Source organism: Carex rostrata, chromosome 3 (assembly GCF_964058835.1).
Source record: "Carex rostrata chromosome 3, lpCarRost1.2, whole genome shotgun sequence".
Classification (NCBI taxonomy): domain Eukaryota; kingdom Viridiplantae; phylum Streptophyta; class Magnoliopsida; order Poales; family Cyperaceae; genus Carex; species Carex rostrata.
The window spans coordinates 920,291-948,077 of record NC_135920.1 but is presented as its reverse complement, the minus strand read 5'-3'; the positions used below and the strand labels follow the sequence as shown (position 1 = coordinate 948,077).

Below are 27,787 nucleotides of genomic sequence, written 5' to 3'. Positions count from 1 at the left end.
TCCCGGTGCATGGCCAAAGAAAGAAAGAGAGGAGTATGATTCTTAATATAACTCGGAACAGTTAATTGAGATTCTTTTGAATGAAAGATAAGTTGCCAATTATTATCGATCTTTTTCTCAGCTGTTTACAATATTAATTTAGTATATCATTCTGACATTCTGTAAATAACCTCTTCCTAAAGGGTTAAGGAGACTGCAAACAATTAGGAAAATTAAACAACAGCACAGAAATGCAAAGAAAATAATGAAAGAACTGGTGAATCATTCAACACTCTGGGAATACGAGGAAGCCAGCGGTGGAAAGGAACCAGATGATGATTCTCCAACAACTCATATCGGTTCAAAACTCCCAACAGTTATCAATGGAGCTACTAATATCGGTTCAGAAGTCCCTCCAAAGATGACACCAGTAGAAGCTACTGATCAGGGTATTGATACCTTACTTTTCACGGAAAAATTATAGAACACAAATTTATTATAGAGTCACCATAGAAAACTTCCTATGCATACTGTTATAAAAGAGAGATGAGAAATCAAAAGCATGTTGCTACACGTTTTGTTGGCATAAATTGCAAATTTTTTTTAAGGTTGGCTGTGAAATACTGCCAACAGTTGTATTAATAGTAAAAAGTTATTTACATAGGCTAAGCAAGCCTTTCATTACAGCAACTATAGTAATTAACTCGCGAATATTGACAAATTACAATTTTTTCAACAGGTGCTTTAGCAAGCCCTGTTTTGGTAGCTGCAAAGAAAATAATGAATGAACTGGTGAATCAATTAACACTCTTGAAATACGAGGAAGCCAGCAGTGGAAAGGAACCAGTAGAAGCTACTCATATCGATTCAAAACAACCTCCAGGGAGGACACCAGTAGAAGCTACTGATCAGGGTATTGATACCTTACTTTTCAAGCATAAAATTATAGAACACAAATTCATTATAGAGTCACCATAGAAAACTTTCTATGCATACTGTTATAAAAGAGAGATGAGAAATCAAAGGTATGTTGCTACACGTTTTGTTGACATAAATTACATTTTTTTTTTAAGGTTGGCGGTGAAATACTGCCAACAGTTGTATTAATAGTAAAAAGTTATTTACATAGGCTCAGCAAGCCTTTCATTACAGCAACTATAGTAATTAATTCGCGAATATTGACAAATTACAATTTTTTCAACATGTGCTTTAGCAAGCCCTGTTTTGGTAGCTGCAAAGAAAATAATGAATGAACTGGTGAATCAGTCAACACTCTGGAAATACGAGAAAGCCAGCGGTGGAAAGGTACCAGATGATGAGTCTTCAACAGTTATCAATAAAGCTACTAATATCAGTTCAGAAGTCCCTCCAAGGATGACACAAGTAGAAGATCAGGGTATTGATACCTTATTTTTCAAGCATAAAATTATAGAACACAAATTCATTATAGAGTCACCATAGAAAACTTCCTATGCATACTGTTATAAAAGAGAGATGAGAAATCAAAAGCATGTTGCTACACGTTTTGTTGGCATAAATTGCAAAAATTTTTTAAGGTTGGCTGTGAAATACTGCCAACAGTTGTATTAATAGTAAAAAGTTATTTACATAGGCTAAGCAAGCCTTTCATTACAGCAACTATAGTAATTAACTCGCGAATATTGACAATTACAATTTTTTCAACATAGGCTCAGCAAGCCCTGTTTTAGTAGCTGCAAAGAATGGAATAAAAGAGATGGTGAAAAAAATCCTCAAGAAGTATCCAGTGGCAGTCATGGACAAAGACAAGGATAACAAAAATATTATTTTATTGGCAGTGGAGTTCCGCCAGGTCCACGTGTATAACTACATGCTGAAAAAATTTTCAACTGCGAAGAGTGTATTTCGGAGAGTAGATAAAGATGAAAATAGTGCTCTACATCTCGCAGCCAAGCTCAGCCACAGCCGGCCGTGGAGCATCCCTGGAGCGGCACTTCAGATGCAATGGGAGAGCAAGTGGTACCAGGTGATCTCTCTCTCTCTTCTCTCTAAAAAATGGAATAAACTTAAATAAAAACTGAACATATGTAATATGCATGGCGGTGTGCAGTATGTGCGTAGTAGTAGTAGTGAAATCAATGAAGAATTGTTCTCAAGAAGCAACAAGAATGGAAAGATGCCAGAGGAGTTGTTCATAGAGGAGCATGCTGACCTGGTTGAAAAAGGAAGCGGATGGCTGACAAACACTTCCCAGTCTTGTTCCGTGGTGGCTGCTCTGGTTGCTACGGTGGCCTTTGCATCTTCAAGCACAGTTCCAGGAGGTGTAGACTCGGACTCTGGATTTCCAACCCTTAGTAAAAAACCAGTTTTTCAGTTGTTCGCCATCTCATCCCTTGTCGCTCTTTGCTTCTCTATTACATCTCTTGTCATGTTCCTCGCAATACTCACCTCCCGTTACGAGGTTACCAATTAAAGCCCCTATATATCTTAAAAAGAATTTCTTCCTTTAACATTTCAACATATATAGAAAACTGAAGTTCTTATTTATTTTCTGATAAGGTAAGGGATTTCAATAGGGGACTTCCCGTGAAGCTTATCCTGGGGCTGACCTCCCTCTTCATGTCAATTGGTGCTATGCTTGTCTCATTCTGTGCCGGAGACTTTTTTGTTGTCGAAAAAAAGCTCAAATTTGCCGTGTATCCCATATACGCCGTCATGTGCTTTCCTGTCACTTTCTTTGCCTTCGCACAATTGCCATTATACATTGACCTCATCAAAGCAACTATAAAGAAAGTTCCGGAGGTCACTGAGAAGATGCATGTCGACTAGCTAGCTCCACAATAATATGCTCAGTATAATTACTGTAGCTCGTTTTATGTTCTATTCTAATTAATAATTCATGGCTAAGAATTTTGATTTTGATTTTGATTTTGATTTTGATGTGGTGTTTGGTTGATCACGTGGGTCACAGGGAGAATAATTATTCAGGACTTTTTGTCACTCGATCTGGTTTGTTTTAAGTTCGTTGCAAGTATTTTCTTTGTTTTTGGTTTGGTTTGGTTTGGTTTGTAATAGGGTCAGTCAATTTACTTGAGGTAATAAAAAAAAATTCGTACTAAATACCAAGGAAGTCAATTTCTGAATTAAGCATTCTCGTTTAAATTTGTTAATTGCCTCATTTTTCATGATTGGGTTGAGGATTATTATTAGAATTACATAATTAATTATAGTAGATTACAATGGCAGTATTTAAATAGTGATATTTATTACCTCGATCAGTTTGAAACGAAGCACATACAGAGCCCTTGTTAAAGTTTTCAATATGAAATTATCAGTGACATCTAATTGTTAAAGTAGTAGTATGAAACATATATATATGTTTCCTTAGCTGATATGGGTAAAATAAAGCCAGCGGTTTAAATTTAAAACATTTTTGCATAAATAAATCATGGCGTGATTTGCTGCGACTAAAAAATCATTCTGTGGCAACTATAAAGATCATGGATATATATACTGGTAAATATCTGTGTAGTCATGCTGGTAAAGTTAGGATTAAATCTGTGTATTCATTGTGCCACAGAATGGTTAACAAAATTGTTAACAGTACTTTGATTGTGCATATAAATCAGGGTTTAGTATGCCAACTGCATGCGTGCTTGCTATCTATTTATTGATTTCTTCTATTTATTGTAGATATGATCCAAGAAGTCGTTGACTTGTGGGACCACCTTTTGTAACAATTGTAGGCACAGATGTTTGTAGCAATTGTAACCACAGATGCTCGAGGTTGTTTAAGTGCTAATTAATTACTAAATAATTATATATCATGTTGGGTTTCTTTTTCCTTGTCTAAAATATTTTATATTTTCTTTTAAGTTTGCTCGGCTTTATGTGATCTTCGCTGACAGAGTAAACAGCTCAGCTTGTTCTGTGCTCCAACAACAATATTTTAACGTTATTTTTTAATTGCTAAAATGCCAATTGAATTCCCAAAACAGGGTAATTTTATTTTCATGTAACTGTAAAAGCATTAACATTTAATTGTAATACCTCACCATATAGAATGAGATCTAAATCATCCGTTTTTAATTTGGTATGAATCTCAAAACGGATTTCCATATTCGAAATATGTACTGACTTGATATGGAGCAATTTCATACATGCTCCTCAAAAATTTCAAAATTAAGTACTTCTCTCTTTAAAATTCATAATATCATATTTATTCTTTTAAATTTCGAAAACTTGCAAATCTACTCAATTTATTGACTTCTCTATTAAAACATTTTAAATTTATAAGGTATCCATTTTATCATTTATTATTATTTTTTATTAAAGAGTCCTAACACACTCAAACATTTTAAATTTTATGGCACTGCACTAAGCCCACAATTCTCCATTTTATCCTTTATTTTAATAAAATAAAAAATACATAACAAAGAAATATTTAGTCATTTAATTGGTCTTATGAAAATAAATGATCATTTTCTTACTTGTGACCAAAGCAAATAGAGTAAGAAGTTATGGGGTCAATTGACCCCATTAAATTAAAGAAAAATGAGATTATACACGATTTTCAATATATTTTAGAGTAAAATGTATTGGTACTCTAAATTTGACCCTCATTCGTAGTACAAAAATTTTATATAATGAACCTCATTTAAATTGATCCTCATACCTTGAAAGTTTGGCTCCACCTCCTGCATGTGAGGAACACATATACATGCCTCAATACCATTGTGTATGCGTTACAAGTAGAGAAATTAATTATTTGTCCTAGGAAATTGATTTGTTAGAAGAAACATTTTTGTACACATACTATATATTTTATATTTTTTTAATAAAAATCTGGGATATTCTAAATTTTAATGGATTTTAAAATGATATTATAAATTTTAGAAGAAAGAAAAACTTAAAATTCTTGAGAGGTATACAAAATAATAATTAGCGTGATTTTGATCCGACTCACAGTATTCTACACGGTTTCCATCTACACGTGGCACACCTCACCAAGGAGCCATATCTGCAGCGTCACACAGGATCAAAGTTCTCCGGAATTCCATCGGACAATTTCCAAATCATCACCATGATCATTTACTTATAAAGATGGTGTGGAATATTGAGACTTTAATTAAAGTAGCTATTATGATTATGAACCATACAATATACATATATATATATATATATGGTCCCAGGGAATAATATATTTGTATCGTCTGATCAATTATCGATCTCCCAACAGATGATCCGCGAGCTGAGGCCAATCCGCGTGAACCATACCTACAAGATGCTCACCTGTCGGCACTAACATGATTTGCGTTTTATTCACGAATAAAACGTGAATAAAATATTTTTCAGAGGTTACCGAATCGAATAGGGTTAATGAAATATGTATGCTATGTATGGATGCTGGTTACTGGTATTATGCATTAATGTTGGATAATAGCATGCATACTCAAGTACTTTTGATGACATTATTTTTATTTATTTCAGTTTGGCATTGAGTACTTGTTAAGTACTAGAGTACTTCATTTATTTCAATTTGGCAAAAATCAGCACAACTGATAATAAGGAAAACTATTGAAAAATTGAAGTGTCGGTTTGCAAATTACACAGGTACCATTAGGCGCTAGTATTGGAGCAGGTGGTGAGCACTCAAGTCTTCAAGCACTGGTTTGGAAAAATCAGAACTACTAATGACAAAGGAAATTATGGCAGAAATGGGGGGCTGGTTTGCAAATTAACCAGGTACCAGTGGGCTTTGGTATTGAACCCGGTAGTGTGCATTAAATTCTTCAAATACTGCCACCGATTGAACATTCTAATTTTCTTTTTCATTTCTGTTCTTTTTTCCCATACCCCTTCCCTTGTACTGTTTTCTAATTTTATTTTCTCATAATTTTTCGTTTCATGTTATTAAACCATGTAATCTAGACACAACTTGCGTCATATTGTTTTGTATTTACTGATATTGAATTAGTAGATGTATTTATTGGTGCTTAGTAGTTTGTATCACTTTGTCATTTTAATCTTTTGATGTATATTATTTAAAGGGTACAAAAGTCATTTTTATTCAAATGAAATCATTTCTTTTTTGTTATGTGTACATTTCAATCAATAAATAGAAAAGAATTCAATTCTTCACTATTTTTATTCGGATCAACAAAGTTCAATTAGAAATCATGTCTATTAAATTCTATTGAATTGAAATCAATTGAACTCCATCACCCTCAGTGTTCCGATCAGCTCGTAAGAAAGGCATCCGGAATTCCATCTGACAATTTCCAAATCATCGCCATGATCGTTTACTCCGGAATTCTGCAGTGCAGCGTCACACAGGATCAAAATTCTAATTACTTTATAACTTATATGACAATTTTCCACATCATCGCCATGATCGCCCGTCAGTCTTTCTGATCGTCCCTCAGCTCTCCCTCATGCTGTCTCACAGTAATTAGAAAAAAGGAACGCAGAAGCATGTCGTACGTACCACCTCACAAGCGCCCCTCCAATCGCAACCCCACGCCAACCCCAGTCCCGTCTTCTTTAAACCCTAAACCCTTCGCCTCCCCTCGCCATCGCCAACACCAAAAGCCTCGCTCTATCCCCTTCTCCCCTCGCTTGATCGCCCGCTGGTATGTCACCTCCACGGAATCTCTAGCTCTGGTACCATACGATTCCGAAGTAATAGAGAGGAAGTACGGCTCGAAGCCTTTGACGGTCAAGGGTGCCGATGAAGCGGGCCTGGTAGAGGAGGAGAGAGGGGTTCTCAGGGGAATAGTTGAGCAGGTAGCGAGAGACTTGATTAAGGCTGTCCAGCACGCGAAGGAGGAATCAGGAAGTGGAGATGTTAAGCTGTTCGTGATGGCTCGAGTAGGGAAAGTTCTCTTTGGCGGGTATGTTCTTTTTTGTCTTTCTCCCAGTCCCTGATTGAAGTTCATAATTAGTCATTTCATATAGTTTAATTTGGAAAGATTCACCAATACCAAAAATTTGCATATCTTCATTCTAAAGAAAGGTGTCCCAAAAATTATGCTGGTATAACATCTAGTTTTCTTCGTATTTTCATTGGCTTTTTTATAGGGACCCTTCAGTTTGCTTAGACTCGATCATGAAATTCCTAAAATGCGAAGGAGAGTTGAATAAGTTGCAGGCCCGTAAGACATTTTATACCACAGTTTCAGAAGAGTACATCAGAGAAGTTGAACAACTTCTTGTGGATAAATGTGGATTTAAGTTCGTAAGGGCGAAGGAGCGTTATTATATCAGGGTACCGATCCACCACATGACTCATTTTTAATTGTCGATTTTATGCCCACAAGTATTCCCCATTAAAATGATATTAATAGACCCAACACCTTTCAATTCTGCTGCTATTCCTCCCTTAAAGTATTGGTTTTTCTCCATTGAACAAAAGTTTTTTGAAATAAATAAAATATATTTAAAAAAGTTAGATTGGGTCCAAGTTCATAACCATATATAGAGGACAAGTATGGGCTTGACTAGCATTACTTGCGCCTGCTAAGCCCATCTGGGGATGCTTGGGGTAGCATCTTAACCCTGCAAGATGTCACTGAGCTCAGACAAAAGGGAACTACGAGATAAGGTGGTTGAGGTCACTCTCCTTACATTATAAATAGGGACCCCTGCCCTTATTATGTCTGGGACTAATACCTACCTTAAACCTCTATCCTAAATACTGTAAAAATCTTGGTCCTTACTTTGGCACCTGTACTACCTAGACTAAATCTCATACCAAGCATAGGGAACCAATCAGTTATCATGGATTTGCACTCTCTCATTCAATATGGTGCTAATTAATTGAAATTGAGCACTGATTACTTGATGATCGTGCAACTAGAGCACATTTTAGTTACTATTTTAAATGTATTACCTTAAATGTCTCTGTCTTCAAATACCAGGTAATAGACAAACGCCAGCCAGATTTGATTATGTCATGCAAGTGCATGGCATTGCATGATAGTGGTCTTGAGCTTTACAAGGTAAAACCATATTGCTCTGCTTCATAATTTTTGTTTCTTACTGAAGTAAAATGAAATGGTACCTTTTGCTTCCAATATACTTTATTCTGCTGGATGCTGGTTATGAACCTGTTCAAGGCATTAAGTTTTCCAGATATCTGTAGCTATTTTGTTTTTGGCTTTGAAGGTGATCATGATTAGCTGTTTGGAAAACTTTAAGATATGGCTCTGTTTGCTGTATCATCTCTGTACATTGGGAACAGGCCCAAGCAGTTTATTGGTATAGGTTTTTGTTGATTTGGTTTCATTATCCCACTTCTATAAAAAAAAAGTTCTCCAGATATCTTGGCCCTAATCTGAATCTGATTTGAACTCGAGTCAGTCTGTGAATGGTGCAAATGCAAGTTCTGGATGCATTACTCTCATGGTAGGAAGTATGGCTTAGTTTTTTATGATGACAAACCTAGGTTAGGTTTGTCCAAAAGATTGCAGCCCGCATATTACTGTGGATATATAGTTTTAGATATATTTTCCAATCTATTTGAACCAAAACCACTTTTAAATTGCCAAAGTGAAATGGAAGATTAATGGACTACTGTGGTGATTTTTCAAATCCATTATTAACAAGACGTGATTTTGAATTATAATTTTGTAGGTAGAACACATCCCACTGAGGCATATGGTGACTGACATATCCTGTTTAAGCAAGAATTTTGATCTTCGAATAATGCTAAATGCCAAGAGAGCAGTAAAGAACTTGGATGTAAGTTTAATGCTTGATAGTTGATACACATCACTGCTGATGACTGAACTTATGGTGTGCTAGTAAATTTGGACAATCACCTAAAAATTTTCAATTTTTTCACAAGCATTGCAAAACTAGCAGCTTCTTAATGTCATATGCCAAATACTTCTCATAGTAAATTAATAAATAAATTATTAAATTAAAAGAGATCTCATTAACTATACTTTACTGGCATTACCCAAGTTCTATTAGAGCCTAGTAGTGTAATACTTGCTCACCGGATCTGATTGATGGCTCTTTTGGATACCTTTGTTTTCATTTGTTTTTCTATGCAGGCTGATGTTGCGGAAGGCATAAACCAACTAATATCTGCTGCTGTTATTGACCCGGAGGTCAAATGGGGGCTTAGGTGGCCTCTAGGGAAGGAATCAGCTGCTGACAGATTTGTTATAGTGGGGGTATGGCATACAGAAGAAACAATTTTAAATAGAGACAAAATCAGAGTAAATATGAGACAAGTCAACCGCTTTGACTATCTTTCTTCAACTGATGAAGATTCAAATGAGATTTCATTGAAGCTTATTGGCCTGTCCGAACAATTAACTGTTAGTCAACTATCTCTTGGGTCTTTTTCAAATTATAACCAATATTCTGAGAGCTTTTGCAAATGGCACATAAAATTACGTATGTTGCAACTAACACTGAACATCTAATTGTTGAAGTAGTAGTATGGAAAAGGTTCTTTCCATGTTGACATTATTTTTATCATATAAATAAAATTATGGTGCAATATGCTGCGACCGAAACTTAATTCTCTTGAAATGTTGTTGCCATTTCTTTAATTTTATGTTGTCTTCATCAGTTCATCTGCAAGGACCCGAAAATTTGCTGCTTTCAAAAATAACCATTCTGTGGCAACTAAAAATATCTGTGTAGCTACTGCTGGTAAATTTAGGTTTCGTGAGGATTAAATCTGCTTTGTAAGGGCTAAATCTCCACGAGGAACAAAAATATCAACCATACCTTCATTGTGTATGTAAATCAGGGTTTAGTATGCCAACTGCATGCTTGCTATTTATTTATTGATTCTATTTATTTTCTTTTTCAGGAAGACCACTTGTGCGAAGGCAGTATTGTAGATACGATCCAAGAAGTGGTTGCCTTGTTCTGGGACAACCTTTTGAGTCATAGTACTGGTATACTTTGTTGAAGTCTCGTATGTAATAGTTTCCTGTTTTGGTCAAAATTAGTCCTGTTTAATGGCTGCTGCTTGCATGGTGTCTTGGTAGATGTTTTGTGATATGTACTTGTAGCAAGTAACCACCGATGGTCGTGGTTAAGTGCTAATTACTAAAGTTTGCTCTTGGGTTTATGTTATCTTCGCTGAGAGAGTAAACAAATTCATTATCATAATTTTGTTTGGGGTGGTTTGTTTTGTAATGCTGATATAAGGGTGTAAACAAATTCATTATCATAATTTTGTTAGGGGTGCTTTGTTTTGTAATGCTGACTACATCTGCCTCTCATAATAAAAGAAAAGGAGTGCAAAGTTTTGGGTCCTACTACCAGATCCAGATACGTGCTGTCCAAATTGAATGCTGGATTTAATTGATTAATTGATGTCCTCAATTGTTTGTTTGTTTGTTAGGGTTCTAAGGGTGTTGTTTGCAGTTCAAATTGAACAAAAATTCATCCAATCGTTCTTTTATGCGGTTTGCATAAAAATAAATAAAACCAATCAAATTAATTTGGCTAAACTAAATTAATATGAAAATTTAATTGTTAGTAATAATACAAATACTAGTGATCTATTTTAAAATGTTTAATATTACAAATATAATATGACATATATTAAAACTTCAGACCTTTACTTGATTCGATTTTTAGTCATTGGACTTGAACCTGGGACCGAAACCAAGTACCATATTTGAAAATATGATGCACTGAATCACACAAAGGGAGTGAGACTATGATATAATATCATTGATATTATATAATGGGCCGTAATATGAATTCATATCTTTATACTTAAATTTTAAACAATTTTCTGAACCACTCATCATTTTTTTAATATTAAAAATGTACTTAAACAAGAAATTTTACATATTTTAGACTATTTTACTATTCAAAATGGCGTGATTTGAAAATTGTAGATTATTCAAAATAAGTGATATTCTACCTATCTAAGAAAATAATAAAAATTTGATGTGCAAATATATTTTCATATGAAGTTATATTTAACTGTTTGAATAGACTATTTGAACATTTTTAAAATAGACATATAATTCACAACATAAGTCGATTCATAACATACTAATATGTATATTATCACAGCCTCGCTCTAAAGGGAACTAATTTATTAAAAAAAAAAACGATGTGTATTATTTGATATTTAAGTCCTGACCAAATTGTCCGAACAGCCGAATCTGATGAAATTGTTCGGTAACACAATTAGATTTAAACCTTAATGTGCGCTAAGGAATCGATTTTCGGTTGTCTTAAATCTTAATCTATGAATAAAAGTTAAAAAAATTAAAGAAATGAGCAGAAATGCTTTAAAGAGATTAAGATCCGGACAAAAAATTTAAAAAGCCGGCTTATTTCCTCCTTGCCGAACCAGATATACCGATGAATGTGTATCCTCTACATTAACTCAAAAAAGAATCTTTTGAGTTAATGAATCTCAATCGTCTGATTTTGAACGGAGCCAATCCGGCCTCCGCTTATGATATAGTGGTCCCTTTAATATTAGTGTAGATCTATTATGCATGAATCTTAAAGCATATCAGATGGATAAGATTCATTAACTCTAAAGATTCCCTTTTCGAGTTAATGCAGAGGACACTAATTCATATACCAATTGGGTGACAGATCCTAACATGGCCGACATTTTTATTTTTATCCAAATTTTAAAATATTTTAATAAAAATAACCAGGATTTTGAAAAAGCTCTCTCTCCCCCACACGTTTGGGTGACTTTCACCGCTGTCCTTTCGTGTCAGACGGCCATCCGAACTGACACCTATTGCGTGTGGGCTTCTCTTGGTCGTTTTCCTTGCGATCTTCCTCTCTCTCGGGTAAATGAAAAGCCCTCTTCTCTAATTTTTCGTGTTGATCGAATTAAACAAGTTCATGCATTGACCTAAACCCCTAGAGAGAGATCTACTCTCTCTTCGAGAGATCCATTACAAAAATTGGCAAAAATAAGAAGAAATGAAATAAAGAAATGATTACACCCTTTATCGAATCGAAAACCTCAAACTTGCCGAAATCTTGCTTAGACCTTCTTCTCCTTCCTAGAAAAGCTTCTGGAACTCCAAGAATTACCGCAGATTTATCGTTATATCTTATGAAATTGGACATGCACTAAGGGAGAGAGATGAGAATGGATGTTCCTTTGAATGACAATTAACCTCCTCTTTTATAGCCAAAGACTATGCCAAATCAAAAGGCATAGTTGTGAGATGAGTGGGTGCTATATTTGGATTGTTTCCCAGGATGACTTGTCCAGGTTTGACTGTAAAAACGAGTCCATGATGCGCCAAAAATAGAAAAACTGTCAAACCGTGTAATTTTGACTTTCTGAGGGTCCAGTGCGTCCGCACTGGTGGTGAGTACGGGTGGCTGACCTGCACTGAATTCTGAGTTTCCTTATTTAACTTATGAAAAATTCTGCGTGATCTCCTCAGTGCGTCCGCACTGGATATGGATGCGGATGGCTGACCCGCACTGGTGAAGTTCCTGTGTTATTCTGAAGCTCCTGAAAATCGGCTAAGTATTGAGTGCGGATGGATGACCCGCACTGGATTCTGAGTGCGAACTCATTACGCTCAGACATTTTTCTTCCGCAGGCCTAAGATGCTGAAAATCTGGTTAAGTGCTGAGTGCGTCCGCACTGAAGGGTATTTTCTTCAGTTTTTCATCTTTTCCTGCATTTTAAAGTCAAACAGCCACAGTAACTTGATTCTAGGTATCTTTTAATCAATTCATATTCAAAATACATGATATTTGGTGTTGGAACTTGCCAAAATCTAGATTTAATGTGTATATAATTTATGCTTATCAAGAGCATGTCCTCTTTTCCCTTTTTTTTCTTATCATTCTAAATGAAGGAAGTGAAATAAAGAAAAAAGGATAAAGCAAGAAGCATTCAATTTTTCTCTCACTGCAAACAAGGAATAAGAGCAATAAAGGGACCCCTTTTATATTGTATGTTGGGTTGTGCATTGCTCACAGTTGTTGCAGTATTTTAAAGTTCTCACATTTGTCTTCACCCAATTGATTATCAAAAAGAAGAAAATAGAACTTAATATATATCCTTGATTAAATTTGAACCAACCGGAATAACTCTATTCATAAAATTTACAGTCCAATCTGATTTGGACCTACTAAAAATTTAAAAAATAAATGACCCGAACTCATGATTAATTGAATTCAAAAGTATCCAAACCTAAATAAATTTATAAATATTTAATATTCGAACAATTATACGAATTTGAATTAATATGAACCGAACAAGATGGTACACCCGATAAAATATATTCAGATTTAGTTGGGGAGTCATTTTTAGAAGATCCCTAAGAGCCTTGGTTGGTCAACCAGGTCCGCAACCACAAAACATTCCATCCATGTAAATATGCAATAATAAAGTTCTCCATACTTGTATATATATGGTGTAAATGTTTTTGAAGTATTTCTTAAATTGAAACATATAATCATTTCACATGAACTTTGATCAACTTAATTAGTGCCATGACAATATATACAATACATTTGAGGGATGCAATTGTCTAAAACAAAGTTGTTAATTTTGATTTGTATTGTTTTGCCTTTTCGATTTGCAAATATTTATCAGCTTGCCTTGTCAAACACTGCATTTGGCATGTTTCAGAGCATGTCCTCTTTTCTCTTTTTTCTTCTCATTCTAAATGAAGGAAGTGACATAAAGAAAAAGGATGAAGCAAGAACCCTTTTTTTCTTCTCATTCTAAATGAAGGAAGCGACATAAAGAAAAAAGAATGAAGCAAGAAGCATTCAATTTGTCTCTCACTGCAAGCAAAGAATAAGAGCAATAAGTGACCCCTTTTGTATCTTATGTTGCATTGTGCATTGATCACAATTGTTGCAGTATTTTAAAGTTCTCACATTTGTCTGCACCCTATTGATTATCAAAAAGAAGAAAATATAACTTAATATATATCTTTGATTAAATTTGAACCAACCGGAATAACTCTCTTTGATAAAATTGACCAAGGTTCTAGATAGCGTTTATCGCGTCATAGCGGGGAGCCTCCAAAAAAAGCTATGCCACATAGCATTTTTTTATTTTTATAAAAATTATATTATATATTTGTACTAAATATCAACATTATTTAGTCTCATAGAACAATAAATAATACCAAATTGATTAAAAAAATTATAATATTCATATTGAACCAATACAAAGTTCAAATTGCGACTCAAAATATCCATAGTAATACTAATATCATAAACTATCGATCTTTTTATATTCAAAATATCATCAACATCATAACATAATTTATCTTTTTTCTATTTAAATTTCAAAATAACCTAGAAATTGAAAAGAAAAAAAATCATACTTCTAGTAAAATAAACAGATGATCCTTGAAGAAATTCTTGTTAGTCCCTAAAATTTTCATAATTTAGCAATTATTTATTTGATTTATCATCAGTTAAAAAAAACAAGAGCAAAATGAAAAAATTATTATAGCGGACCCGAATTTGATATAATGTAATATTCATCAAAATTAAATAATATCTTCACCATTTATTTATTTTAAAGCCCATATAAATTGAAAAAAAAAACAACTCATGTTGCATAGCGCGCGCTATTTGCGCTATGCGCTATGCGCTATAGCGGACCGCTATTACCGCTATAGCGTCCGTAGCTCAAATAGCATGTGTTAATGCTATAGCTTAGCATTTAGATTCCAAAAACGCTATAGTGCCGTTATAGCGGCGCTATAGCGCACTATTTAGAACACTGAAATTGACATTCCAATCCAATTCAGACCTATTAAATATTTAAAAAATAAATGATCTGAACTCATTATTAAATCGAATTAAAAAATATCTGAACTAAATAAATTTATAAATATTGAACATTCAAACATAAAATAATCTAAACCCAAATCATCCATGATCCAAAAAATCTCCAAACCTTTAGCAATCAAACTAAATGTTTATAACAATCTGAGTTAATATGAACCGAAAAAGATATTAATAACAACTTGTAGTGCTAAGGTTTTGAATCTTCAAATTTTGTTGGTAAACCAAATATCTTTTACTGATGCATTATTCTATTTCATTATAATTGTGGGTCAATTTCTTTCTAAGGGATTAATTCCGTACGTGTTGCTTTTATAGTTTGGATATATATTATTTTTGTATTGAATAGGACAGTTATTTGAGTATTTTTTTTTAACATAAAGCTCAAAGTACACAATATAATATTTAAACTGTTTAATTATAATTTATTCCATAATATAGAGCTGTTTTGTGTTTTTTCTCTATTCATAAAAAGTAAGATTTTAGTAAATTAAATTAAATATAATAAACTATAAGTTTCTATATTAAACCCAAAAATATATTTATATACACATACATGCAACACATAGTTATTCAAATAATCAGAAATAAATAAAATCCAATACTTATCAAAGTCCAATACTAATCTGAATCCAGCTTAATTCAAATCAAACACAATCCGACCCACCCGATTTATGTTTGAAATATGTAACTAAATTACTCATAACATGTACATGATTACATAAATATAATCAACCCCACATCCAAATTACTGAGATTGGTCCAAAACTTGAAAATTTCATAACCTGTATAATGCCGATTTTTTTATTTATATCAAAAAAAATTAAAAAAAATAACCAAACGTCGGCTGTATTTTCAAAATTACCCAAACCGGAAAAAAAATTTCCGGTTTTAGCACCAATTACCGGAATTTTTTTTCGAAAATTCATGTCTAAAACCGGAAAAAAAAATTCCGGTACCAATTCCGGAAAATTTTTTTCCGGTTTTTAGTCCCAAAACCAGAAAAAAAAAATTCGGAAAAAAATTTTCCGGTTTTTATAAACGTCGTTTGGGTTTTTTTTTTATAATATATGTATATATATGTATATATAATATATGTAAATGAGTTTATAAAAAAAAAATTTCCTGTTTTGGGACTAAAAACCGAAAAAAAATTCCGGAATTGGATACCGGAAATTTTTTTTCCAGTTTTAGACATGAATTTCCGAAAAAAAAATTCCGGTAATTGATGCTGAAACCGGAAAAAGAAAATTTCCTGTTTGGATAGTTTTCCTCTTAGGTTATTTTTAAAAAAAATTTGGATATAAATAAAAAAAATCGGTGTATAATCCAACTCATATAGTTTTTTTTTTTTTGAAAGATAGTGGGTATACCACTGATTTCATTACGAAATCAAAATAATACATGTATAGATATCCAAAATGGAAACCTGTCACAAGCATCATCCTATTTTTATTCACATTACAAATTCCACCATAAACCAAGTACGTACAAGAACCTATGTATTTTTTTTTAGTTAATTATTCAAATCTGGAAATATACTGACACTGAAATTAATCGATCTATTCAATTTAAATCCAATACATATGTATCTATTAAACCCAAAAGTAATTATCTGAAACAAGCTCCATCCAATCCGAATAGAAACTGACTTGTCTGATTTGCCAGGTCTATTAGTCAATAAGTTTTGTAATATTAGTTGCTCATATTGAATCATGTAAACTGATAATGTGCGTTGTAAGTTGTTTAATTCTGCTCTTTTCTTAATTATGAGTCTCAATATATTCAGTATTAAAAATAAGAGGTCTACTTGTCATTTTGAAATTGATTTTACTACATTACATATATAATAATGAAGTTGCACTTTTTTTACTAAATTACATATACCTTAATTTGTTCTAAATTTGAATAAAATTAAAAAGAAAATATATTGTGTTTACTCCTACTTTTTATGAATTATTAAGGACTCACTCAAAAAAAATTATAACCATTTTATTTGAAAGAGAACTCTTGAAGCACTTCAACACGTGATTAGGTTCTTTATTCCTGGCCCAAGTAGCTTTCTCTTTTCCTTTTTGTAAGGACACAGATATGATAAATCTACTACGTAAATATTAAGCATTGAAGAGCAGTGAATCACACAACTACAAGCTCTCCTTGCTAGTTTGTTCCTTATAAAAGGGATCATAATATCTCTGGTACTCTCTAGCTATCAAACGAAAGTCACAAAAAAAGAAGAGAGGGAGTATTAACAATGTCGACGTCCAAACCTTCTGTTGAACCCAATGACAACTCATTGTACAATCCGAGTAAGAAGCTCTTCAATAAAGCAATGAATCACGAATGGACGAAGGTGAAGGATCTCTACAAAGATGAGAACGTCCAAGGCGTGCCTATTACACGTGCCAAGGACACCTTACTTCATGTTGCAGTTTCTAGTGCCACGGAAAAAATAGTTTTAGAACTCCTCGATATCGTTCAGCGTAACAAAGGTATTACCACTTTATATCTAAGAATAAAAAACCAATATGCTATATATATAATAGCTATATACCAGTTATCATATACGGCTATGTGATGTATCATTTAAAATTCTGCCATTTTCATATAATGCAAACCCTTTGGTTCCTCTAGTTGCGAAAACTGTTGTGGGGTCTGCAGGAAGTTACTGCTAACAAATGTACATATATCCTTAATTATTTGTACTGTTTGATGATTCCTTTTTAAGTTGCCGAACTTAAAAATCTTTATTTCTAATTGCCCAATTACCTACTTTCAAATCGGCACCTAAAAGTTGCAGAAAAGAATTTGAAATAATATATGTATTAATTAACTAATGCTTTAACATATAAATAATTAACTGAGGCTCTTGATGTTTTATGGACAATGCAATAATTAGGGCTTTTAATATGGAATTAAAATGTTTTACATATAGCTTTTTGGATAAAAACTATATGTAGAGCCCGTTTGGCAGTATGAGAAGATTAAATACTGAATAAGGAAAATGTAAAACGAGCCCTTCCTGAGCATGTAAATTCTGTAGGATCCTTCAAATATATCATGGTATATTAGCAACGAACCTGGAAACATATTCATGCAAGACGAAATAAATTTTATTTACTTAAAAGTCATAAAGTGATAAATTTCAAACAAGGTGACAATTGTGAACAAATAGAACTGAGATTATACAATATTATAACGCACATGCAAGAAAGGATGATATAGTAACTTTTTATCAAATTTGGCAGGTTATAACACACTTCGTCAGTCCCTACTAATTACTGTTAATTATAAACTTAGTTACTAAGAAAATGCATGTTTAAAAAAATAATTTATGATGTTAGTCCATAAGGATTTTTTGGAACAAAAAAAAAATAATTAGGAATTCTACGCGTTGCTTCGGAAAAAGTGTATATATTGTAATATAGGAGGGATGAAATACCTCATGTGTCTTTCATGCCGCATCGTGTCTCACATCCTTCAATAGTCATTTAATTTTTGTTGGAAAATTCAAATGTTATATTAGGTCTATATATACATAAGAAATTCATTTTGTATGTGTAAGAGAGAGAAATGATAGTTTTAGATCTCTATACTTCACCAAAATTTATTATATTTCTTTCAATTACAAGATTTATTTATGTTCATATCCAGTTTGAGAGGATACTGACAATTTAATCCATAACCATGTAGACCCCAATTAAATTTTCATTTTGAATTCTAAGAATATTTGATGCAATTCTCACAGATATGACCAAAATCTTGAACACAAAGAACAAAACTGGGGATACCCCACTTCATCTAGCGGCGGCTATCGGACTAGAGAAAGTTTGCAGGAAGATTGCAGAATTGTGTCCCAATATGGTAATCAGTGCACGTAACAACCTTCAGGAGACTCCGCTTTTTTCGGCAGTGTGTCACGGAAATAAGGATGCCTTCTTTGAGCTTGAGCATGCCATCCATAAGAATCAAAAGCTTGATAAAAACTGCTTAGAAAAGAGAGACATCTCTCACTGTAGGAGAGATGATGGTAACAATATCCTTCACTACGCCATTAAAGGGGAACAATTTGGTATGCACTTTTTCTACAGAAAAATTTAAATAAAATGAAAAGTAAGCCATAATATAACTATTCAAATGTATTGATCGTAGATTTGGCATATGAGATCATTCACCTATATCCCCTGTTGGTGAACTATGTTAATTCAAGCGGAGAAACTGCACTCCACACTCTGGCAAACAAGCCTTCTGTTTTCAAGAGTGGAGCTCGCTTTGGCTTATATGATACGATTATATATCATTGTACTTAAAACTTCTTTTTTTACATAATTACTTTAATTTTGAGTGTGATACCATTTTCAATGATAAAAATCTAATTCTTAACTGTGGTTTTATCATAATAATAATTGCTATATGGTGCTTCACAATTTGACTACTTTATTTAATAAATTACATTAATATAAATTGTAACACCATTTTCAATTATTGAAAATTAATTGTTAATTGCATTTTTTACAATTATAATAATTGCTATGTGGTGCTTAACAATTTGACTTGATAACATTTGATACTTTGATTGTAGGTACAATTACAGAGCCACTCAAGTATGATTTTGTTAATTTCAAGAAGAAAGAAACAACCCGTAGAAAGGATGAACAAGCAGACATTCTTCAGGAAGATGAAAATAAAGTACTGCCAAGATGCAAAGTTTGTATTGACCTATATTCTCTGATGAAGCATTCTATCAGCTGCATATTTAATACTAATGGTACGAGAAAACAAAAATACTCAATATAATTAACCAAAATAAGAACAAACTGTTCATATAGATCATTTCTTTTTTTGTTGACTAAACTTTCATATTTGCCCTATTGTAGCTTGTTGGTCAAAAATTGGTATCTATAAGGCTTGCTGCACTGATGTTGAAAATCCATGTATAGTATATAAACAATCATGATATAATCATACCAATAAGCTTTTCATTCTTAGAATTTAGTAAATCTTGGTTACTAAACTTTCATATTTGCTATTGCAGCTTCTAGCCCAAAAACTGGTAAGGCACCCAGTTCTGGTGAAGAAGACCCATACCAGTCTCCCAGTATTGTTCAAGAAGACCCATGTATAGTATACAAACCATTATGTTATAATTATATCTATTATTTTTTTTCCTAGAATTTCGTAATACTTGCCTTCTAAATTTCATATTTGATATTGCAGCTTCTAGCTCAAAACCTGTTGCAGCTTCTAGCTCTGGTAAGAGTTTGGTGAAGAAGATCCATGTGTAGTATACAAACCATTATATATGTTATAATTATACCAATCAGTTTTTTCTTAGAATTTTGTAACACTTTGCTAGATTCTTAAGGTTAACTAATGGTATAAAACTATTAATCTAACAGAAAGAAACTTTCATATAACTAGCTATTTGTTCGAAAGACCCTATAAAAATGTAAATAGAAAATGTTTTAACTATATTTACCTCACAGTATTTAATGAAGGAGAAATCCAATGTCAATGTTTTTGGTTTTCCCTCATGAACACAAGTCCATTTTTATTAATGATTTAAAATATAAATTCAGATAGTACATGTGAACCATTGATCTTCATTTATTTTTAAAGTAATGGATTCTCGTTAAAGATTGTAATTTTAAACTTGTGTTTTACTAAGGATGAAAAAATCAACGGTGGAAATGAATCACCATAAACCATTGATTTCTTGGCTTCTTTATATGTACGAAACAAAAGTCAAAATTTGACGTCATTAATTTCCTCTACAAACAAAAGAAAGATAAACTGTTTCATTTTAAATTTTGTGCAAGGAGAAAATACATGGGCATTGGATCATTCTATTTAATTTTAGTTTTGTATGATATATTAATTTTAAGATATACTTTTGTCAATTAAATCTTAAGATATAATCATTGAGAATTTCTTTTTGTTATGTAAACAATTACTTTTGGCAGTATGACATGCTAAGGTTTAAAAGCATAAAATGATTCATGAAGGACTAAAACAGTAATATAGGATGAAATTTTTGGAAAAATGATAACATGATATGGTAATTTTTAATGAAATCTTACTTGTGTTAATAAATTTGTATTGTTTCCCTTAATTTTATCCTTCATGAAAGCTGAAGAACAAAAGGAACCGAGAAGACTATTCACGAAGAACTGTGATTGGATGATTTTATTTTTCAAGATGATCGTTAAGCTCCTATTAGTTGTTCTTGGGATAGGTACGTGCATGTATATATGTTTGCATAATTTTTTGAAGAAAATGTCAAGTTATTCTTCGACACCAATTAACTGCTGAAAGTTCTTATGGTCGGTATAGTACCCTGATTGAAAAAGGTCATTTATAATTATAAAAAGCTCCTCCTATTTGGGCCTATGAATAAGATGAACTAATTGTTCTTATAGAAGGTATATCGTATATGAGGAAGTAACTAATTATAAGCTCAATATGCACAGTTCATTTTTTGTTTCTAGATGAAGTAATTGACCGTTCTTTTCAAAGTTCTTAAAATTCTTGAATTGCAATTTTTGTCAGAAAAGTAAATTTTTGGCTGATAAAGACAAATGGCAATGATATTCATATTCGATGCTTGTTTACACTTATTTGGTTCGTGATGATGTACAAACTTCATTTAGACAATAGAAAACAAGTATTTAGAAATAGAGGAAAAACCAAAGTATAAACATATTATCAGAGTACGACTACTGATGTTGAAAATCCATGTATTGTATACAAACCATCATGGTATAATCAAACCAATAAGCTCTTCATTCTTAGAATTTAGTAAATCTTGCCTACTAAACTTTCATATTTGCTATTGCAGCTTCTAGTTCAAAAACTGGTAAGGCTCCTAGTTCTGGTGAAGAAGACACGTACCAGTCTCCCAGTTTTGCTCAAGAAAACCCATGTATAGTATACAAACCATTATGTTATAATTATGCCTATCATTTATTTTCCTAGAATTTAGTAATACTTGGTTTCTAAACTTTCATATTTGATATTGCAGCTTCTAGCTCAAAACCTGTTGTAGCTTCTAGCTCAGAAACTAGTAAGACTCCTAGTTCTGGTGAAAAAGATCCATGTATAGTATACAAACCATTATGTTATAATTACATTAATCAGTTTTTTCTTAGAGGTTTTTAACACTTGGCTAGATTCTTAAGGTTAACTAAGTATAAAACTGTTAATCTAATGGAAAGAGACTTTCATATAACTATTTGTACGAAAGACCCTATAAAAATGTAAATGAAAAAAATATTTTAACTATATATATTTACCTCACAGTATTTAACAAAGGAGAAATCCAATGTCAATGTTTTTGGTGTTCCCTCATGAACACAAGTCCATTTTTATTAATAATTTAAAATATAAATTCAGATAGTACATGTGAACCATTGATCTTCATTTATTTTTAAAGTAATGGATTCTCGTTAAAGATTGTAATTTTAAACTTGTGTTTTACTAAGGATATAAAAAAAATCAAACGGTGGAAATGAATCACCATGAACGTACCATTGATTTCTTGGCTTCTTTATATGTACGAAACAAAAGTCAAAATTTGACGTCATTACTTTCCTCTACAAACAAAAGAAAGATAAACTGTTTCATTTTAAATTTTGTGCAAGGAGAAAATACATGGGCATTGGATCATTCTATTTAATTTTTGTTTTGTATGATATATTAATTTTAAGATATACTTTTGTCAATTAAATTTTAAGATATAATAATTGAGAATTTGTTTCTGTTGTGTCAAGGATTACTTTTGACAGTATAACATGCTAAGGTTTAAAAGCATAAAATGATTCATAAAGGACTAAAACAATAATACAGAGCGAAATTTTTGGAAAAATGATAACATGATATGGTAATTTTTAATGAAATCTTACTTGTGTTAATAAATTTGTATTGTTTCCCTTAATTTTATCCTGCATGAAAGCTGAAGCACAAAAAGAACCGAGAAGACTGTTCGCAGAGAACTATGATAGGATGATTTTATTTTTCAAGATGATCGTTAAGCGCCTATTAGTTGTTCTTGGGAAAGGTACATGCATGTATATATGTTTGCATAATTTCTTGAAGAAAATGTCAAGTTATTCTTCGACACCAATTAACTGCTGAAAGTTTTTGTGATCGGTATAGTACCCTGATTGAAAAAGGTCATTTTATAATTATAAAAAGCTCCTCCTATTTGGGCCTATGAATAAGATGAACTAGTTGTTCTTATAAAAGGTATATCTTATAGAAGGTATATCCTATATGAGGAAGTAACTAATTATAAGCTCAATATGCACAGTTCATTTTTATTTCTAGATGAAGTAATTGACAATTCTTTTCGAAGTTCTTAAAATTCTAGAATTGCAATTTTTGTCAAAAAAGTAAAATTTTGGTTGATAAAGACAAATGGCAATGATATTCATATTCGATGCTTGTTTACACTTATTTGGTTCATGATGGTGTTTCATTTAGACAATAGAAAACAAATATTTAGAAATAGAGGAAAAGACAAAGTATGACTACCGTGACATCAATGGTATTTAAGCCAAAATATCATCATCTCAAAATCTATCGGATCGGCTTCAAATGACAAATTCAAACTATTCAAAATGATCTACTTCATGAGATGTGTTTATATGCAAAATTTATTGTTTTTTGATGGCGTTCAGCATGAAATCAAGTGGTCAAAGAAAGAAGGTTTTAAGGTAATTTTAATGAATTCATTTTTTTTTTGTCATTTTTGACTGCTTGACTTGATACTATATGCCATAAAAAATTTATAAATTTTGCATATAAATGCATCACTTGTGTAAGTAGATCGGCTTGAATGGTTTGGATTTTTCTTTTGAGGTCACAACAAGAATGAGACACCTTTCGCGAGGATAAAAAAGTGACTTTTTGCGACGGACTACTCTCATTCTTCAGTTTTTTCTTTTTGCGACGGTACTTTTCGCGAGGGAGTACCGTCATAAATTTGTTTTTTCTCTCGCAAAAAGTATCTACATTGTTGTAGTGGGTATATCCGATAGATTTTGAAGATTGGTGGCATATGCCAGTATGCCACTGATGTCATGGTTGCCGGACTCCATAGTATCAACTATAATTTCCTGGTGCATGGCCAGAGAAAGAAAGAGAGGAGTATGATTCTTAATATAACTCGGAACAGTTAATTGAGATTCTTTTGAATGAAAGAAATTAAAGTTGCCAATTATTATCGACCTTTTGGCTCTGTTTACAATATTAATTTAGTATATCATTCTGACATTCTGTGAATAACGTCTTCCTAAAGGGTTAACGAGACTGCAAACAATTATGAAAATTAAACAACAGCACCGTAATGCAATGACAATAATGAATGAACTGGTGGATCATTCAACACTCTGGGAATACGAGGAAGCCAGCGGTGGAAAGGAACCAGATGAGGAGTCTCCAATGGTTATCAATGAAGCTAATGATGAGTCTTCAACAGTTGTCAATGTAACTATCGGTTTAGTCCCTCCAAGGATGACACCAGTAGAAGATCAGGGTATTGATACCTTACTTTTCAAGCATAAAATTATAGAACACAAATTCATTATAGAGTCACCATAGAAAACTTCCTATGCATACTGTTATAAAAGAGAGATGAGAAATCAAAAGCATGTTGCTAAACGTTTTGTTGACATAAATTTCAAAAAAAATTTAAGGTTGGCAGTGAAATACCGCCAACCGTTGTATTAATAGTAAAAAGTTATTTCATTACAGCAACTATAGTAATTAACTCGCGAATATTGACAAATTACAATTTTTTCAACATTTGCTTTAGCAAGCCCTGTTTTGGTAGCTGCAAAGAATGGAATAACAGAGATGGTGAAAAAAATCCTCAAGAAGTATCCAGTGGCAATCATGGACAAAGACAAGAAAAACAAAAATATTATTTTATTGGCAGTGCAGTTCCGCCAGGTCCACGTGTATAAGTACATGCTGGAAGATTTTTCAACTGTGAAGAGTGTATTTCAGAAAGTAGATGAAGATGAAAATAGTGCTCTACATCTCGCAGCCATGCTTAGCGACAGCCGGCCGTGGAGCATCCCTGGAGCGGCACTTCAGATGCAATGGGAGAGCAAGTGGTACCAGGTGATCTCTATCTCTTCTCTCTAAAAAATGGAATAAACTTAAATAAAAACTGAACATATGTAATATGCATGGCGGTGTGCAGTACGTGCATAGTAGTAGTAGTAGAATGAACAAAGAAATATTCTCAAGAACCAACAAGAAGGGAAAGAAGCCAGAGGAGGTGTTCATAGAGAGTCATGATAAACTGGTTGAAAAAGGAAGCGGATGGCTGACAAACACTTCCCAGTCTTGTTCCGTGGTGGCTGCTCTGGTTGCTACGGTGGCCTTTGCATCTGCAAGCACAGTTCCAGGAGGTGTGAACCAGGAGTCTGGATTTCCAGTCCTCAGTACAAAACCAGTTTTTCAGTTGTTCGCCATGTCATCCCTTGTCGCTCTTTGCTTCTCTGTTACATCTCTTGTCATGTTCCTCTCAATACTCACCTCCCGTTACGAGGTTACCAATTAAAACCCCTAAATATCTTAAAAAGAATTTCTTCCTTTTAACATTTCAACATATATAGAAAACTGAAATTCTTATTTATTTGCTGATCAGGTAAGGGATTTCAGTTGGGGACTTCCTGTGAAGCTTATCCTGGGGCTGACCTCCCTCTTCATGTCAATTGCTTTTATGCTTGTCTCATTCTGTGCCGGAGACTTTTTTGTTGTCGAAAAAAGGCTCAAATTTGCCGTGTATCCCATATACGCCGTCATGTGCTTTCCTGTCACTTTCTTTGCCGTTGCACAATTGCCATTATACATTGACCTCATCAAAGCAACTATAATGGAAGTTCCGGAGGTCACTGAGAAGATGCATGTCGACTAGCTAGCTCCACAATATAATATGCTCAGTATAATTACTGTAGCTCGTTTTATGTTCTATTCTAATTAACAATTCAAGGCTAAGAATTTTGATTTTGATGTGATGTTTGGTTGATCACGTGGGTCACATGGAGAATAATTATTCATGACTTTTTATCGCTCTGGTTTGTTTTAAGTTCGTTGCAAGTATTTTCTTTGTTTTTGGTTTGGTTTGGTTTGGTTTGATTTGGTTTGTAATATGGTCAGTCAAATTACTTGAGGTAATAAAATAAAAAAATTCGTCCTAAATACCAAGGAAATCAATTTCTGAATTAAGCATTCTCGTTTAAATTTGTTAATTGCCTCATTTTCCATGATTGGGTTGAGAATTATTATTATAATTACTTAATTATAGTAGACTACAATGGCAGTATAATTAAATAGCGATATTTTATTACCTCAGTTTGAAACGAAGCACATACAGAGCCCTTGAGATCATTGATATCTTGTTTTAGTTTTCAATATGAAATTATCAGTGACATCTAATTGTTAAAGTAGTAGTATGAAACATATATATGTTTAATTCCTTAGCTGATATGGGTAAAATAAAGCCAGAGGTTTAAATTTAAAACATTTTTGCATAAATAAATCATGGCGTGATTTGATGTCACTAAAAGATCATTCTGTGGCAACTATAAAGATCATGGATATATATACTGGTAAATATATGTGTATTCATGCTGGTAAATTTAGGTCTCATGAGGATTAAATCTGATTTGTAAGGGGTAACAAAATTGTTAACAGTACTTTGATTGTGCATGGAAATCAGGGTTTAGTATGCCAACCGCATGCGTGCTTGCAATCTATTTATTGTAGATATGATCCAAGAAGTCGTTCAAACAATTATTTATTATTAAATATTTTTTGTAACAATTGTAGCCACAGATGTTTGTAGCAATTGTAACCACAGATGGTCGAGGTTGTTTAAGTGCTAATTAATTACTAAATAATTATATATCATGTTGGGTTTCTTTTTCCTTGTCTAAAATATTTTATATTTTCTTTCAAGTTTGCTCGGCTTTATGTGATCTTCGCTGACAGAGTAAACAGCTCAGCTTGTTCTGTGCTCCAACAACAATATTTTAACGTTATTTTTTAATTGCTAAAATGCCAATTGAATTCCCAAAACCGGGTAATTTTATTTTCATGTAACTGTAAAAGCATTAACATTTAATTGTAATACCTCACCATATAGAATGAGATGTAAATCATCCGTTTTTAATTTGGTATGAATCTCAAAACGGATTTCCATATTCGAAATATGTACTGACTTGATATGGAGGAATTTCATGCATGCTCCTCAAAAATTTCAAAATTACGTACTTCTCTCTTTAAAATTCATAATATCATATTTATTCTTTTAAATTTCTAAAACTTGCAAATCTACTCAATTTATTGACTTCTCTATTAAAACATTTTAAATATATAAAATATCCATTTTATCATTTATTATTTGTTTTATTAAAGAGTCCTGACACAGTCCAACATTTCAAATTTCATGGCACTGCACTAAGCCCACAATTCTCCATTTTATCCATTATTTTAATAAAATAAAAAATACATAACATGTTTAAGATAAATATTTAGTCATTTAATTGGTCAGTTATGAAAATAAATGATCATTTTCTTACCTGTGACCATAGCAAATAGAGTAAGAAGCTATGGGGTCAATTGACCCCCATTAAATTAAAAAAAATGAAATTATACACAATTTTCTATATATTTTAGAATAAAATGCATTGGTACTATAAATTTGACCCTCATTCGTAGTACGAAAATTTTATATAATGAATCCCATTTAAATTGATCCTCATACCTTGAAAGTTTGGTTTCGCCTCCTGCATGTGATGCACACATATACATGTCTCAATACTATTGTGTATGCGTCACAAGTAGAGAAATTAATTATTTATCCTAAAAAAAATTATTTGTTAGAAGAAACATTTTTGTACACAGACTATATTTTTTTTATTTTTTAATAAAAATCTGGGATATTATAAATTTTAATGGATTTTAATGTGATATTATAAATTTTAGAAGAAAGAAAAACTTAAAATTGTTGAGAGGTATACAA

At 32.6% G+C, this 27,787-nt stretch overlaps 2 protein-coding genes and 1 long non-coding RNA gene across 4 annotated transcripts; all 3 read left to right on the top strand.

Moving 5' to 3' along the window:
• Positions 1–350: 350 nt before the first annotated feature.
• LOC144552130 (uncharacterized) lies at positions 351–25,876 on the top strand. 2 transcript variants are annotated; one of them, XM_078300241.1, is made up of 4 exons: positions 351–428; positions 24,570–24,876; positions 24,959–25,309; positions 25,409–25,876. In XM_078300241.1, the coding sequence occupies exons 2-4, from the start codon at positions 24,607–24,609 to the stop codon at positions 25,676–25,678; spliced, it is 891 nt and encodes a 296-aa protein (XP_078156367.1). In that variant the 5' UTR covers positions 351–428; positions 24,570–24,606; the 3' UTR covers positions 25,679–25,876. The 2 variants fall into 2 exon arrangements, with proteins under 2 accessions (XP_078156367.1, XP_078156366.1); XM_078300240.1 differs by lacking the exon at positions 24,570–24,876 and adding an exon at positions 1,674–1,984 and having other exon boundaries at positions 377–428.
• LOC144552128 (uncharacterized) lies at positions 6,352–10,192 on the top strand. Its single transcript, XM_078300239.1, has 6 exons — positions 6,352–6,851; positions 7,039–7,225; positions 7,878–7,958; positions 8,593–8,700; positions 9,018–9,287; positions 9,791–10,192. Exons 1-6 carry the CDS (start codon positions 6,433–6,435, stop codon positions 9,890–9,892), a joined length of 1,167 nt encoding a protein of 388 aa, XP_078156365.1. The 5' UTR covers positions 6,352–6,432; the 3' UTR covers positions 9,893–10,192.
• Positions 18,719–19,448, top strand: LOC144551634 (uncharacterized). The gene is made up of 3 exons (XR_013510847.1): positions 18,719–18,823; positions 18,904–19,053; positions 19,334–19,448. It is a non-coding gene; the product is annotated as an uncharacterized LOC144551634 (long non-coding RNA).
• Positions 25,877–27,787: the final 1,911 nt, after the last annotated feature.